This window comes from Stegodyphus dumicola, chromosome X1, assembly GCF_044657685.1.
Source record: "Stegodyphus dumicola isolate Sdum_Otavi_A_Nest chromosome X1, ASM4465768v1".
NCBI lineage: Eukaryota > Metazoa > Arthropoda > Arachnida > Araneae > Eresidae > Stegodyphus > Stegodyphus dumicola.
In genome coordinates this window covers 14503694-14520983 of record NC_140780.1, presented here as the reverse complement: position 1 = coordinate 14520983, position 17290 = coordinate 14503694, and the positions used below count along the sequence as shown (strand labels likewise).

General features: G+C 31.6%; 1 protein-coding gene across 2 annotated transcripts in view; it reads right to left on the bottom strand.

The window, feature by feature from the left end:
* LOC118183806 (uncharacterized) overlaps positions 1-15402 on the bottom strand; it is a 44015-nt gene extending 28613 nt beyond the window's left edge. Inside the window, exons 1-3 of one of the 2 annotated variants that reach the window (XM_035353413.2) lie at positions 15259-15402; positions 9339-9518; positions 4164-4951 (exon numbers count right to left, since the gene is read on the bottom strand). In XM_035353413.2, coding sequence (XP_035209304.2) covers positions 4164-4908 — 745 coding nt within the window. In that variant the 5' untranslated portion in view covers positions 4909-4951; positions 9339-9518; positions 15259-15402. The other variant, XM_035353414.2, reaches the window with a different exon arrangement.
* Positions 15403-17290: the final 1888 nt, after the last annotated feature.

The following is a 17290-nucleotide window of genomic DNA, read 5'->3' as shown; positions in this document are numbered from 1 at the left end:
GGCAATGGAAGTAGATAAATGTGCATTGTCACTACTAATGCTAAGACAATATTAAAAGTATTAATTAGTTACATTGCTAATGGATATATAACCTGAAATGAAGTTAAGCATGTTACATCGAACACATTAAACATGCAATGCACTTAATTATAAAATGAAGATCTGTGTTTTGTTTAATTTTGATTATTTTATAATTTATGAGTTGTTTTGAGTAACGAAGCATAATAAAGGATGCCACTTATAAAATACCAAATGTGCAAATATTCCATGAATGCAATTGTTGAAAAACAGGAAAGCTTTTTGTGTTAATTTATAAAAAAATAAATATACTTTTAAAACAATCTCTGACTTAACCTAGTACCGAAGTTATCCAATACGCGTAATAAGATAATCAGAAAAACTACCTACCATGGGAACTGTTAACTAATATTTTGATTAATTATACAAGTATAATATGTTCAAGTCCTAGTCATAATGTAGAGACATTAGGATTTTTTGAAAGCAAGAGACTTGAAACATGAGCAAACGCCTTCGCCGGGAATTGAATCGTGGCCCTCTGGAGTACGCTCCCAGCGTGCAGGCCGCCACACCAAGAAGGCGAGAGAAATACCTTATAATAGAACCAGAAATAATAGGTAATTCGAAATTAAAGTAATTCGAAAAATTAATTCATCGCCAATAACAATACTTTCTACTTTTTCTGAAGGCTCAATCTTCTACCGATAAGAAATCTTAGAAATAATTTCGAGTCTTAGGAAAGAAAATCTGTCACCAGCAGTTTATAATACTACGATACATCTGCGGGATAAGTAACCTGAAGATAAATCGAAGCTTTCCGTAATCTGTGCCCATTTGGGAGAACTTGTAAGACTTCTTTCTCAGTGTCTTTCTCTTCCCTACCTTCAATTCTGATGCGAATCGAAGATATAAAAAAAAATTCTTTGTTTTCCATTATTTAATACTCCACATTTTCATGTTATCCAGTCAGGATGAAAATATCCAGTCACGTACAAATATTGTATTTTATAATAATAAAGCCATACTCATTCTAAATTTTATTTTGACTAATAAAACTTTAATATATCAAAACACGTACTATATATTACAAATATTTTTCTATTTTAAACACTACAATTTTATACATGATAAATGAAAACGTAATAAAGGCTCTTAAATGGAAGAGAAGCATGCCAATATAAAAATTAGAATTAGACATAAAAGCAACCGTACGATTCTGAATAAAATTAGATTTGGCATTATACATAAAATTTATATCAATTTGCTTTAACGCCTATTTCAATGAATGCAAGTCAGTTTTCTTGTGTATATTAAAAAATACATAACAATATTTACGCGATTAGATGAAAAAGGTAGTTAGCTCTTTTTTGGGGGGGGGAAGAAATTGGAGAATAACTTAACCAAATTTGAGGAATAAGCTCGAAAATCTCTGGATGTCGAACACAAAAAATTGCACAAATTATCTTTAAATCAACTCTTACAGCATTATTTGTAGCCTACTGCTTATATAGTGATAAATATTGTGCATCTATAAAAGAAAAGCCAATGATCATTAATTTGGCTTTATTGTCCTATTATTTTTTGTTCAGTTCCTTGTGTATGTAAAAATAAAAGAAAGGTTTCTAATTGAAGGATTAAAATACACATGTCTCTAATGGCACTAATTGCACTTTTGTATCAATTTAAGATTGCTATTCAAAATGAAACTAATGAATTCTACTGATTTAAAATTGTAAAGAGCTTTCTAATACACGATGGAATACTTATGTGATTTGTCAATTTTTTATACTGCATGATATTAATAAGATATGAAATATACCGCTGTAAATTTCTTCATGTGAGATTTATCGTAATTTCCTCTTTCTAAATCCTAATTTTTATATAACGTTTCGCTTTCCACTATTTTTCGTTTAAACCTATAACTGAATTTTTTAGCCAAATATGTATAACAACAATATGCAACGATGCTCAATGTATCTTACTGTAATTAACCATTTGTTTTTTTGTAAGCAGGTATGAAATCTCATAAAGTAAACGTAACAGATTTCACCAAGCCAATTGGTTAAGACAAAGCAGAATTTCATTTTCCTATAAACATACTCATCAGAATTATTTTCTAAGACTTGATAATTCTAGCGACATCTGATTGTCGTTCTAGAAGCCTCAGTTGAGAAGCCCTGAGTTATATGAAGCAACACAAAGTAATTATTGAAAGCATTTCTTGTTTGTAGCTTTGTCGGATACACATCTTCTCTAATCCAACTTTATCCCTTTATTACGTCTCTCTTTGCATTTGTGGGGGCTCAGTTTTCAATTCGTTTCTTTCTCTGGCGTTCTGTATATGTCTATAGATATACAGAAAAGGAAATATGCATACAGTCTACGGAAATACGTGTATTCTCAAATTCGAGTATATGTAGAATATTTTGTAAAATATACACTTCATGTCTGTAAGAAACCATCAGTTTGGGGTATAAATATTGAGAACTTTCCATTTGTTTCCTTCCTTAATATGAAACATTGTAGGGAAACTACAGAAAGCAATATAAAAATATAACTTTAATCTATGAAATATTAATAACAGGTCAAAGAAAAATTTATATTCCCGGAATTATAGTTTGAAATACAATTGTTCGTTTTTTAATTTATATAAATGGAAATGAAACTCATTCTAAATTTTAAATTTTAGACGGATCTAGCCTCATTTCAATTCATTTCACATGAAACAAAATCCTTTCACTACAAATTGCTATGTAGAGTGAAGACAAAACAGATTCATATTTTCTCTTGTTCGGACAACAAACAGGTACGAAATTTTCTTATCTGAATTCGATTATGTATTATAATTATAACTCTAAATAAAATTTCTTGCGATGAAATACTTATAATTTTTGCATTCATAAGCATTTCTTACAACCAGACTTGGGAATTTAAATTAATCGTTTCTAATCTGAGCCTGTAACTGAAAATGCATGTTCTTCACTGTTTTTGTGTCACTGTATATGAAAATCTTGTGCTAATGGTACAAAAATTCATTCTAAATTCTAAAAATAGCAAGCTATAAGAATCAATTTTAATTGATGTTCATTTCAACACAGTCACATATCGAGAGCGAAAAATTGACCCTTTTTTTTCTATAACACGCAAGGTTACTAATAGACTATTTATAGAAGCAATCTATAAAATACTAAAATACTTAAAATGAAGGAGTAAAATAGAACATCTAATTATTTTTAAAAATTCCAAAGATAAGGAATCTGATTTCTACAAGTTTTAAATTTTATAGAATTATATTTGCAGCTTTACAGCTTTATTATAAAACAGCAAAAAGTGAAACAACAGAAATGCATTGAACGATTTAGCTCGACTTCTAAACAGAAACCCGTTATCCGACGAATCAATAGAATGTGCAAGGTTTAAAGTGCAAATCAAATACAATTATCTTTTCGAAGTGATTAAGATTAAAGGAAAGAGAAATATAAAACATTTCAACTGTTCACAACACCCAACAAACTGTTCACATTTTGCATCTTGTTTACATTTTCATTATTTTCCGCTATTAAAACGGGTCTTTTTTTAGGCAAAACATTTTTTGTGATAATGTACTACTATTTTTGCTGGTGGTAAATCGTAGTAGTTTGATCACTAATGAATGTAAACAGGGTGAAATTTAACTAATTATCGATTTACAGGCATACTCAAACTGAATTTTCTGTATTTATGAAGAAAATAGGATAAATTCTAGTTCACTGCTGCCAGAGAAACTTAGAAAAATCTTAGAAGTATTTAAGTTGAAAAAAATAAGAGATTTATTTAATTATGTTGCATAGTTTGTGAAATGAACTAAAAGAACGAACGTAAATATATATAAAGTTAAGAAATGAATAAATGTAAGTATTCCAACAACCGAAGTTCTAAGTTTTAAACAGGAATTTAAACACTATAAGTTTCAAAAGAGTTTTCACTATCGTCACATGAAGTGGAAAAGTGTTCTTAAAATATAGAATTACAGTATATTATTCAGTAAATTATTCTAATTTCAACACTGCAATAAAAAGCAAAGAATATAAACAGCTTATTATGAAGCTCAGTTTTCAAATTTGACATGTAATAATTATAAATGACAAGCAGAGTTGCTAACTTACCTTTATCCATTTCTTGTTCATTGCATATATTTGATTCTCCAGAACGAGGAAGAGCATTTAAACCCATGCACTGAAGAAGTGGAGAACCCAGAATGAAGTGGAGAATGAAAATCGGTAGCATTACAGTTGCATATGAAAATATTAAATAGCGAATAATTTCTTTCTCTGATAAAGAACTTTCGCATAATAGTAATTGAAGTCGCACAACTTGAGAAGGGTTATCCACAGGGGTCATTGACCATCCAGACGAAGATGCATTACCAGATTTTGAAGCCACGTCGGTGAAAAATCTTTTGCCGTCATCTTTTCGAAGCATGTAACCTCGAAAGAGAATGATAACTGTTGTATAAAATCCCAACATAAAAGTGAAGAATTTATTTTTTGCAATAGTTGAAAAATACCATTTTTCATTCTTTTGTGGCACGTGAATGGAATGTAAAATCCAGTTTAAGAGAACGAAATTATGTAGGATGATAACAATAATGTATGTAGATTTTTGCATCCAACACAAGTATCCATTATCTAGCATAAAGTTCACCATATCAATGTTTACAAGCAGTAGAAGTAACGACTGTGGGATCAAACCTAGAAGGTAAATAACACCAGACACAGCAAAATATTTTCTTTGGAGTTCTTGATCTGCCACAGTTCTTGTCAAGTATCGAATCAGCATCCACATCCCGCTGCAGATGAGCACCAATCGAAAAACAGCAATCGCATTTGCGAGGACAGCAATCCAATCCATCTCTTGTAAATTGTATTACGTCCATTAGCACATATGAAAAATTCTGTAATTTGAAAGAATACTCAGGATTAAATTCGGTCCATTTTAACAGCATATAGTGATAAAAATTAGCGAATTTTACGCAATGCTTATTTCCCTATATCAATACCTCTCTGTATCCCTCAAATTTTACGGTAAATGGATTTGTAAGCAATGACATTCTTCTTTGAACCGTAATGATCTTTGGATCTGCTATTGTTTAAGTAGGCGAAGATAAGAAATGAGTCATGAGAAAACTGCCTAGAGGTTATTTGAGAAAGGAAGTTAACAAATTGAAATTAACTCTAAAGAACTGTCTGACATAAAGCCCATTTTTATTATAATGACCTCCAAAGAGAATTATATTTAGAAAGAGAACGATCTGGATGTGAAAATTGTCAAAGATAGCTGCATAATCATGAGAGTTTTATAATCTTGTTTAGCTACAGCAACCGCCTTTGAACTTGAATAATGCGCCCAAATTCCCTGCATTAGGTACTACAAAGTGGCAGTAAAATTTTATTGCGAAGATCACTAAGAACATATGGAAACGCATTGTTTGGAGAAATATTTGCTTCAAATTTTACGACTTTGGCTATTTTTCATTTTTCTGTTATTCGACGTTTTGAAGTTGGTAATCAAAACGTTCCGAGACAGCGAAACTGTTGTATTACGTTTTAAATTTATATTAAGAATAATTGGATAAATATGTTTATAAGGGAGAATCCAAAATAACAGTTTTCTCTTACATATCTTTGGATAAATTTAACGTCAAATAGGCAGGGGGAAAATTTTTATGCAAGGCTGCATAACGACTGTAATAATAGAAAAACTAAAGGAATACCTGTGAAACAATCAAGTTTCTCGCATTGTTATTCTGTTCATTCTGAATACTTTCTGATGTTCTATAAATAAATACCTGTACTTTTTATAAAATGCAAAGGATTTATGAAATTGCTAAAATAACACATAGCATCCAACATATAAAGGCACATAACGTATGATTATGTAAATGCCCAAGAAAGGAAATGAAAAGGGAAAATATTTTAATTTTTCGCCAAATAATAATCTGAATTTTATTTCCTTGTACGAAGTAAAAGAAGTATTGTAATCGCGACAAAATTCGGGCATAATATTTCAACAGAAACAGTTATTTTGACCGTTTCCAAATATATTTGAATGATCTTTTTGCGTGACGTCTGTACGTACACACGAATTTTTCCAAATACAAAATTCATATTTTTGGTCCAAAATGGATTGCATTTTTTTTGGTGAAGTCTGATAGGTATGTATATATGTATCTGCGTATCTCGCGTAATTCAAAAAGGATTAGCCTTAAAATGTTGAGATTTTGTATACGAGACTGCTATAATATCTAGTTGTGCACCTCCTTTTTTATTGCAATTGGTATAACCAAACGTATGCATACACATCCCCTTACCTGACATTTGTTCTTACCCGGCCTTTGTTTTTGCAATAGTTGGATATAGTCATATACTTCCAATAACAGAAGTGTTTTAAATGACAAAAATATCCCAGTTTTGATTCATGTTCAGATTTTTAAAGAAATTAGTTTTCGAGAAATAATGAAATTTAACTTTTTTAATGCTGTCTCCCGGTTCCATACTTGCATTTAGCAAAGTGTTATACTCATTATGAAAAAATAAAATTAGACAAAGTTCAACTCCTATACTATAAAAATTGACTTGGATATTTAATTTCAAAATTTGCAACTTGTTAATTAAGTTGGTTGGAGATCAGTTAATTAAGTTTGAATAATTCGAGGAAATAAATTTAAATAAATTGCAGCAAATAGTGTGTATAATTTAATAGTCCGTACAAGAAAGTCATGTGGTGACCACATCAAATTTTTTTATAAATAAAAATAAAATTTTTTATAAACTATTTTTATTTACATTTTTTATAATGTTTTTTATAGCTGCAATTTGCCTTTTATTTAAGAAAAGCTTGATTTTTAATTGTGAATTTTATTTTTAGGAAATCTGGAAGTGATAAGGACCAACTCTATTCATCCTAAAACTTATTCCATATCAAGGTATCAAGTTCTTATAGTCTTTAAATATTTTTCTATGAAGCTTCTAAATTACATATAACAAATTATATGCTTCTTTCAATTATTACACCGTAAACTCTTCTGTGTACAGTTCAAAAATTTATATTTACAGTTCTTAAATAATCTTAGTTAGTTCAAGATATGCATGTCAAATTAAACATAAATTACTGAATCGCGTGACTCGATACAGATTGTCATATGTACATCAAAACTAAGCTTTTCGTGTACAAAATTAAGATAATTTGCAAATTCTATCCATTTTTCACGAAACGTATTGAACCAAAGGTACTAATTATGCCTCCGAAGCATTATGTAAATATTCAGAGTCGAATGCGTAAGCATAGATGTGTGTGTCTTCGGAGCTGTGATTGTGGAGGGGATATAAGCACACGAGGCGGTTTTCGGCTATTTGTGGGTTCGTAGTCCTTCACTTTCATTTGCTAAGTTTCTCGCAAGAGCTAGGTAAATTTCATGACTAATCGCAAATGTATGGATGATGAAATGAGATGGATAGTTGTAGGTAAATTAAAGACAGGTCTATCACAAGCGCAGGTGGCTCAATGTAACGCCCAGTATCGGCTGAAATTTGTGAAAACAGTTTCAAGATCCTGGATCCATATCGAGAAGACCTGGACAAGGTCGACCAAGATTCAAAACGACGAATGAGATTCCTTATTCCACACTTTCCTCTCAGCGGCACAGGACAGCTACAGCTTCACAGATCACTCGTGAGCTGTATGCTACCACCGCAATCCGAGTTTCATGATCTACTGCTGCCCGAAGACTTCATGAGGTACAGCTCTATGCCAGAAAAACCTGCTGCTTGCGCCCAACTTCCAGAAGCACACAAGAAAGTGAGCTTATCATGGCGCAAACAATATAGTTCCTGTACCAGACTTCATTGGAGTACCCTGCGTTCTACAGGTGAGTCGAGATTCAGTCTGGGCATTGATTTTCAGCGTACCTTTATCTGGAGAAAGCCTGGAATTATACTATATCTTCTTCATCAACGAAAAAGATCATTACGTTGGTGGAGGTTTAATGGTTTGAGCAAGCATTATGTTGGATAGGCGCATACCCCTGCGTGTGTTTGATAAAGGCTTTTGTGTTTGATAAAGATTTTGGACAACCCTGTAGAATAAGCTTCACCGATAACCACGCTTACGAAAGTTAGCGTCGAATAGTATATCTCTTTCTCTATTTTAAATGTACATTCATACTAAATTTGATTTTTTAAAAAAAACCTCTCAATTTTTTTTCATAAATTCGACATAATATATAAATTCTCTTAATTTTAAATACAAGATTATTTAAATCAACAATAAAAATGAAATGAAATTGAAGTTTCACGAACTTACAGGATTTTATTTTTCCGTATTGTATAATTTAAAGCTGCGTGAGTATTCGTATTTTTTATACAATTAGTGTTACTCTTTCAATCTTAAAGTTTAGCCACTTAAAACTTCCAATATCAGAAAAAACACTTTTATATTATGTGAATACGTTAGCTTGCGCAGGATAATAGACAGGAGATAATACTACCTATACTGATCGAGGTTTATGAAATCAGGGAATTTTCCTTTTTTATTTCTCGGTTTTCTAAAGATGTTCTACCAGGAATCAGGCAATTATTTATAAAATGTGATAAAGTTTTAATAAATAAGTTCCGACATACGAATAAATTCAATATCTTTTCTTAATATGATTTAGGTGGAGAAAAATGTAAAGACTCGCAATATTAATTTTTTAAGACTTTTTTTTATGACAGCGCACACACCAATTAAAGCGTAATAAATATTTAATTCTTATTAGGTTAAATTCTCCTTCGTGATGCATGCCTTCGTTGTGCAACGGTAGCACACTCGGTGCGTATTCGAGAAGTCCAGTTTCGAGTCCCGGCGAGAGTTCTGAACATTTTTCACATCTCCTGCTTCAAACTGACCTAACTCCACTATATACTCCACATGATTTTGCAGAGATATAGTTCAGCGCACCGTCCTTTACTTTCAAAGAGAACTGGGAAGAACGCACTTGCTTAAATTTGAAATTAGTAGTTATATTAATTCAATGTAAACACGAATAAAAAATTCATGTAATCATTTTACACTATTAGAAACTATCATTGTGCAAAACCTTTTCTTATTTTTTTATTACTATTAGGTTTATGTTAAAGAAAGAAAAGAAGAAAGAATTGCTAATCATAGCTTGACTAAAATCATTGATTCGAAGGATAAAGCAGAGATAATATTCAGAAACTGTAGTTCATGAAGTGAATATTTCTAGAGACAAATAGAAGTAACATTCAGCCGGTAAAAATAGAATTGCATGAATTCATTACCTATAGTTTTGCTTCCGCATCTTCGTGAACTTTTCTTGAGAAAAGGCGGTTGTTATCCGTGAAGCGAGACGCCTTGCCTCACCTTTTTTTAATAACGTCCACTGACCCAAGTCCAGTGTTCCGTGATTGCTTGTTATGTATACATCATTGTTCCTTCCACCTTCATTGTCGAAGACACAGCTACACAAGGAAGCATTATTTAAATCACAAATAGCAAACTAATCTGCCATTATCATTGAGTTAGCAGTTAGAAAAAAGTGTAACGAACGACTAATTATATAACATGTTTTTTCATTTCTCTGCAATTGCATTCGGTATTTAACGATTGATCCGTTACCTATTATTTTAAAAACTTTATTGAGGAAGAATGTGTACATTTTTAGCTTTTTCAAAAATATTTGTTGTACACCAAATATTCTTTAGAAATTAATAAATCTTTTGCCAAAGTGATATTGCACTGTAATGCTTCAACACACAAATATTTTATTACGTATTTAATTTTTAGAGAGATCCAAATTTCTGTTTTTTTATTTATTTTGATTACCAAATTCCTGTATGTTCTTAAAATAAAAATATAATTCCAAATTTAGCACATATTTTAAATTGATTGCATTTGAGATTGAATATTAGCTTGAAACTTGTTGGGTATTGAAACAGGACATCCTTGTTCCAAATGCTTGATTAGTAAATTAATATAATTTCAATTATTCGATTAGAAATTATTCGATTAGCTGTCCTGACCTTTACGCATATCGTGCTCCAAACTTTAATCGAAAAAGGGGTGCTGCTATAAAGAGAGTCCACCAAATAATTGGAAAAATTTATCAAAATGTTGTTAGGTATTAAAAAGAAAGCTTTTAAATACTTAATGTTCTTCGAAGGTGCTGTTTATTATTTTATTCTGAAGGAAGTGGTTAAACTTAAGGAGAACAATTATTTTTCAAAACCTCGAGTTGTGATAGTCGTCACAAAAATATTTTCGAATATTTATAAAGCTTTGGAATATTAGTATTTATTTAATTCTTAACAGGAAATCACTAGTAATTACTACTTTTTGTAGGTTAAACCTTTATCTGCTTGGAGCGAAAATTCACCTTTTCTACAACTATATTACGAATTCAAATTTATTCTTTGATATATTTTTTAATGTTGCGGATAATGTGCTCGCGTTGCTGCCGGATAATCTTATGAAAAGCGGCAATAAGATTTAAAATTGCTTGCAGCAAAGAAAATAAAATTTGCTCCGCATCCTAGCACAACATTGGGAACTTCTGAGAGAGATTTATAGCTCTGAAGCATTCTGTGCAGTTTTCATTCAATTTGTGAGCCTACTGAGGTAAAATGAAATGAGAGCATTGTGTTTTACGAAGCAAACTGTTGATTAAAGCCAGACAAAAGTCTCTTACTATCACTTTTCATCCAATATTTTCGACCACTTCCGTTTTTGCTGACAGAGCAAAATGCGAAACTTCAATGCCACGCTCGAATTGCAGTTTATATATGTCACTGAAGTGGAAGAGAGTATGCTTTTGACGGTTTAGTTTGTTAGACTGAAAAAAAAATCAGTTATTCAAAATAACATGAAAGCAATAATATAACGGAAAACATCGCTTGTATTTCTCGATAATGTAAACTTATTTTTATTTTTCAAATTGTTTATCTCGAAAGCGTGTTATAACCACAATCTCCAGTTTAGAAAGAAAGAGAGAGAGAACCTACATTTTGGAATATCTAGCAAAATAGTTTGTTTAAAATGATAGCTTTAAAACACTGGGAAGAATGAAAATCAGCTGGTATTCTATTCCCTTTTTCTAATGGTAAATTTTCTTAGGGACACGTAAAGCAAATAAACTTTAAAACTAGACATAACTTAAATCTCATTTCTTCAGAATTGGCTTCATATACTCAATATATTATTTTCATGGAAATTATATGGAACGGAATGAGAAGGGAACATGTAAAGGAAATAGGTTACGCTGATAAAATCTGAATAAATAAGGACAGTATGTAAAGAGAATGTAATTTAACACCGATATTTCAGCTTCCTTATGAAATACGAAAAATACAGGAACTCAAAATAATGCCTTCTGAAATTTCACAGTTCGCAGTATAAAAACTTAATATCTATAATTTCTTGAAATTTCATACTGAAGTCTTCTCTATCTGAAATGTAAATATAAATTTGATTCTATCAGAAAATTCACCACGAACATAATCACCCTCTTAGGTCTGTATCATACACTAAAACATTTTGGGAGAACAATTGTTTAGTTCATTTTTATGCTGTGCCATATGATATAAAATAGCCAGTCACCACTGACCGCTTTTGGAATACTGTATAAAAGGAAAACTGTTGCAAACATAGAAACTGCTAATTAAATCTCCCAATCAAGTTCTTTAGTTCGATGCTACTAGTTTATTGGTTGAAAAACGTAACCATCTGCAACATTTTGTGGAAAGGTGAAAAAATTCGTGCGTCTTTCTTTTAATAGTAAAGCTGATAGAAAAAGTGTTTTAAATAGCTGTTCGTCCAAAACAGACGAATACATGACAGCACTCTTAAGCAGACAGCTCTCCAGTGCTCTGTCGTAATTAAACACTCCACTCAAGAGTTTTAATTATGTACGTCATTTGCTGTATTTTGGTAGCCTTTTAATAAAAATTAGCATATTTTAAAAAACTGTAATCCTTAATTTGTACATCATTAAATGAAGATTTTAAATTTTATTTCAATTAAAAGATTAAGTAAAGATAAAGTTTTATCTTTTATTTCCTCTTTTTCCTATTCTTGTTGAAGTTTTCGAGAAGCTTTTAAGTTCGGATTAGAGAAAATTCAAAAAATTAGCTTTCAGTAATTTATATGATACATTAAAACCAAAAACATGATAAATAGTCTGTAAAGTTTTATTTATTTTGTACAGTCTATTAGGGGCTAAAAATGTGACAATCAGCAGTGCTTTGGCTGAGATTCGAAACAGATCTACCTGTTCGCTTGTTGGATATGCTGACAACTATCGTATTCCAACGTTCATCAGAGAACGAACGTTGAAATACGATAATTTCCTATACTTTTAATTAACACTTTAATGGTTAGCTATTCTTCCCTGTCTGTTCTCTTTTCTTTTCAAAAGATGCGAAGTAGCTTGCTTAAAATAAAAAAAATAAAAAATAACTCTCGAAAATGTGACTGCTGATTTTAATTACAGCGACCTTGCCATTGAGAATATGTTAACATTCTTTTGCAGATTTACTTGGAATTAGGATTAGCGACTTAACAATTTATTTAGGAAGGAATCGTGTAACGGTAACTAAATTGAATATTTTCTTGCAAATTCAGGAATCGATAGTAGAAAAGCCTTCTCCAGAATTATGAAAATGAAACTGTAGGTATTTATTTTCTAGTAGTAGCTTCTGTAAATTTCTTTGAGTATCTTTAGTTTATGTAGATTCTGTCTGGCAACAAATAAATTTTAGTTGCTATGTCAAGTTTACTTAGTTAAATTTTAGTTGCAATGTAAAGGCAGAGATCGAAAACTTGACAGAGTAACTCTAGCAGGACATTAACTAGTTTAGTCTGAAATTAAAGTTAGATTTTTATAACTTAAGTTGATGATGACGGTATTTAAATTATGATTTGTCATAAGACGGAAATGAAACTAACTAAGAGCAAAGGAAAAACTTCTAAAACCAACTGTAAGGAAGATTTTAATAAGAAATTCGTTTACAACTGTCAGCGTACAAGGACTGAATAATCAAAACCCGTTTAAAGTTCACCAGTCTCATGGTTAAAGCAGTCAATCAGTTAAAATTAAAAAGTTAAGGACTTTACCAATTGTTCTGTTAAGTCAGCTCAACTTGTAAAGCTTCTGGCGTCAGGCAAAACAAATGCATAAACAATAAAGAAAATATCGTTTCCAAACAATAAAGAAAAATATTCTTGCAAGAATAATAATATCAGTAAATGTAAGTAATAAACAAATCTTGAAAGAACGATAGAAAATGTTCTCAATTACTTCACTTCTGAATTCCAGCACATCGTGCCTCAATTTGGAAAAGACGATTTAAATTACTCTAGTTCGCTAAGGAGTTTCACGGCTCAAAAGTTAAGGGTTACAGTTTCAGTATTTTAACTAGAGAAATGTAGAAATCCTATATTTTACTATAACAGGGGCATTTTTTATATTTGTAAAATGGATAAGTTAAATATTTCTATAAAGAAAGGTTTTATATAAAAATCTCTAAAAACGTTTTACGAAAATAAACCCGGAAGCTTATGAGAAATTTATTATGAATTAAATTTTCACGGCCGTCTTAAATTTACAATGTCTTTTCATTCTGCATTTCTGAATGCAGGGAATGTTATCTGAGATACCTTATAAATTCTAAATGCTGCATCGTATATTAGAACTTTTATCAACGGTAAATTCGAATTATACACATTAAATTACAAATTATGCTTTGAGTAAAACAGATTGACAGCACAACATAGAGAAATGTTTTATCAAAAATAACTATTGTAGAAAACGACATGCTTATCATAATTGCTATGAAAATGCATACATAAAAAGGTCAGAAGCATGTTTAAACGTAAAACACGTGCCATTTTGCATATTTTACGCAATTTTTTCTTAAGCAGTTTTCAATTTGACTGTAACGAAGAATTTTTATCTCCAGTAAATTGTAGTAAATTTAGACGCATTTGATTCACTGTGTTGCGGAATGTCACTGCGTCATCGGATTGATTTTGTAATTTTTTTTTAATTTTTACTCCAGTAGTTATAGTCATAATTTCGACAGTAAGATCATAAAACTATGAAAAAACACTTTCTTCCTTCTATTCTAAATATTAAAGCTTTGATATGATTACTGAAGTATCTTTCCTAGCCTTACTTGAAATTAAGTATTTATAGTATTCATTCACAATCAAAAGGTGTTTCTCTCTAAGTGAATGAACAGGACTAATGTGAAAGAGCATTCATAAGTTGATCACGTTTCTAAAGTGATAAGTATGCCGTTCGCATACGAAGAGTTTAAAGAATAGTATGTGGAAAGGGATGAACGTCGTACATGTCAAATCCATTCTTAATTTAGAAATGTTCAGCATGATTACAAAAATGATTTCTTTTAATGATAAAATTCCTATCTTAAGCATCTAACACTGAAAGATAGAAGCATTTTCGCATTAAATGTAAATTTAAGTTTTAATTTTTTTGAGGATAAAAATGATGTATACCCTTCAAGAAATAAGAATAATAAAATATTTCTAGGCTTGAGTCGAAAGTCAGAAAACTTTAGAAGAATACACCAGGAAACTTTTTTTAATTTGAAGAATATTTAAGGGAATTAACATAAAAAGGGAAAGAAAGTTGTCATTATATTCTTCAAAACTTCGCTGAAAATTCCTTAAAATACGTTACGCAACAATTTGTTTTAAAATACGTTGTGTATCAAATATAAGTTCCGAAAAATTGAGATGCTCTGTATTGCGCATCATTATACATCAAATGTGAGGAAGATAATTTAGAATGAAAGTTTGCCGATGATAAGAAGTTTCACAGAAAAAGTAAGCAATGTTGTTTAAATGTTTCAGTCAAAAAATAATAAGTACTATATTTCCGGTTTGAAATTGCAGTAGTCTTACAGAAGTTATTTCACTCTACTTACTCGCCTTTAAGTTCATAAATTTACGGGAACAAAGTAATGATTTTTAATGCAAAGTAATGAATTTGAAACATGATCACTAAAATTACTAGAAAAAACCTTACCTAGTAATAATTCCATTACTCTGTGGCATATAGAGAAAAATACTATTGAGAAATTTTTTTAAACATAAAATATGCAGCGCGGGGCCCAACGCAGGACCAGTGCACTGAGAAACCCGCCGCCCATCAAATTCATGAAAGGAGAAACGCATGCTTACCTGCGAGCTGACGCGCGTCTGCCGCTGAAGTGCAGCCAGTTGAACGAAAGCAAGATGCAATGTGGGTCACTGGCTCAAACGAAACAAGTTTTTGCTCGCATCTAACGGCATTTACTTGACTTCCGGAAAGCTTTGAGAAAGATTTTCTATAGGAATTAAGGTCAAGTTAAAGGTCTAATCCGGATCTGATACGAGAATTTTACGTCGTTATTCACATCTGCATTTCATCCTTTGGCGTTAAATGTGATGGAATATTACCTAAATATTAATTTACGGGAAACGAAAAGATAATAGAAATGCAATAAACTGTCATAAGCTCAAAAGAGCAATTATGAAACGGGTTATTCAAGAATTCTGCATAAACAACATACACGCCAACAGTGACGCTAATTTTGAGTATCCCAAGTGCTATAATTAGAGGAAATGGACTAGCAAATCGCTCATGGGCAATGAAATTCTTTAATATTTAAAATAATAAGATCTGATAATAGATAACAGAAGAGTTCAGTACACTGATTTAACAGTTTGTATACTTACGTTGCTAAGAAGAGAAATAGGAAATTTAAAATTTAGAAGAGAGTCATTAGCAGTCTTCTAAACAATAATGCGTATATGAAATAACTATAATTTTTTAAATGAACTAAATAGAGTTTCAAGAACTGTATGGAGATTTATTTAATTTAGCTAACAGTCAAGTTTTTTTTTAAAAGCAACTTTCCGTTGATCCGCTTTTTCACCCATGTTTTCTTGCCAGAAAGTTAAAAAGCTAGCGCGCCTGTATTCAAATGAGGTAGAAAGAAGTGGTATTTAAGGGAAGGTTTGGGAAGGTAATTTTAGAGCGTGTTATGCCTGCTTGAAAACCACATTGCTTTTTTCAATTACTAGAGATTGAATTCTATGGCTTTGAGTGCTTCTAGCCATTGAGCTTGTTTACGCCAACTTCTACGAGTCAGAGCCTTCTTGCGCATTAAATTATCCTGTAAACCGTTAGGCTAAACTTTCTACATTTTATTTTAGGTTCCTTGTTATCTGTTTTGAGTTAAGGTAGAAATGCTGGCTTTGGGCACACCCCACGTGGAGCCATCTGTGAAATTACATTGAGTGAATAGAAGGTTCTTTATAGCCTTTTTCTGACATTTTGTTGTCAATAAGACCTGAGATTATTACTCATACAGTCTTTTAGAGCTCGGAGTTAATGCTAGCCAAGAATACGAGACTCTGTAACACAACTAACATCCTTTTCACTTTTATACTCTTTTGCAAATATTCTCTTCGTTACTCTATTACATCTCTGTTCATGTAACATAAAAGTCATTGAAAGCTTTTTAGAACTTGAAAGAATGAACTGAAGCTTTCACAAGGAATGTTGTTGCAAAAGAAATTACGTAAGATGACTGAGAATATGCTTGCAGAAATGATTGTGGTTTCTCTTAAAGAAATTCAGTTAAATTATATCAGAAAACTCCATTTACAAAACTTCTACAAATCATAGTATTCTCATAGAGATGCTATAAAATCAGCTTTTCTGAATAACTATGTAAGATTTAGAAAAAAATAGCGTTATCTTATATAGTAGTTTCTCCATCCTTTCTGCATGCCTTCGTGGTGGAACAGCAGCACAATCGGCGCGTATTCGAAAGTTCCAAGTCCGAGTTCCGGCGAGGGCATTGCTCATTTTTCACTTCCCCAGCATCAAAATAATCTAATGCCTCTGCAGTGGCGCCGGAACTAAAAGGTGCTGGATGATAATTCGTCACCATCAAGATTTGACGACTGAGTCCCTTAATCCCCAGTTGCCCTTTGAAAGGAAGAGTATATAAGGAATTGCGAAGTAACCACTAAACAAAGCCTGTGGGAGTATATAAGGTATTTTCTCCTTCCTTCCAGCATGTCTTCCTGGTGTGACGGTAGCATACTCAGCGCGTATTCGAGTGGTCCGGGTTCGAGTCTCGGCGAGGGCATTGCTCATTTTTCACCTCTCCAGCACTAAAATAACCTAATGACTCTACAATTATTACAGTTTAAGGCTACT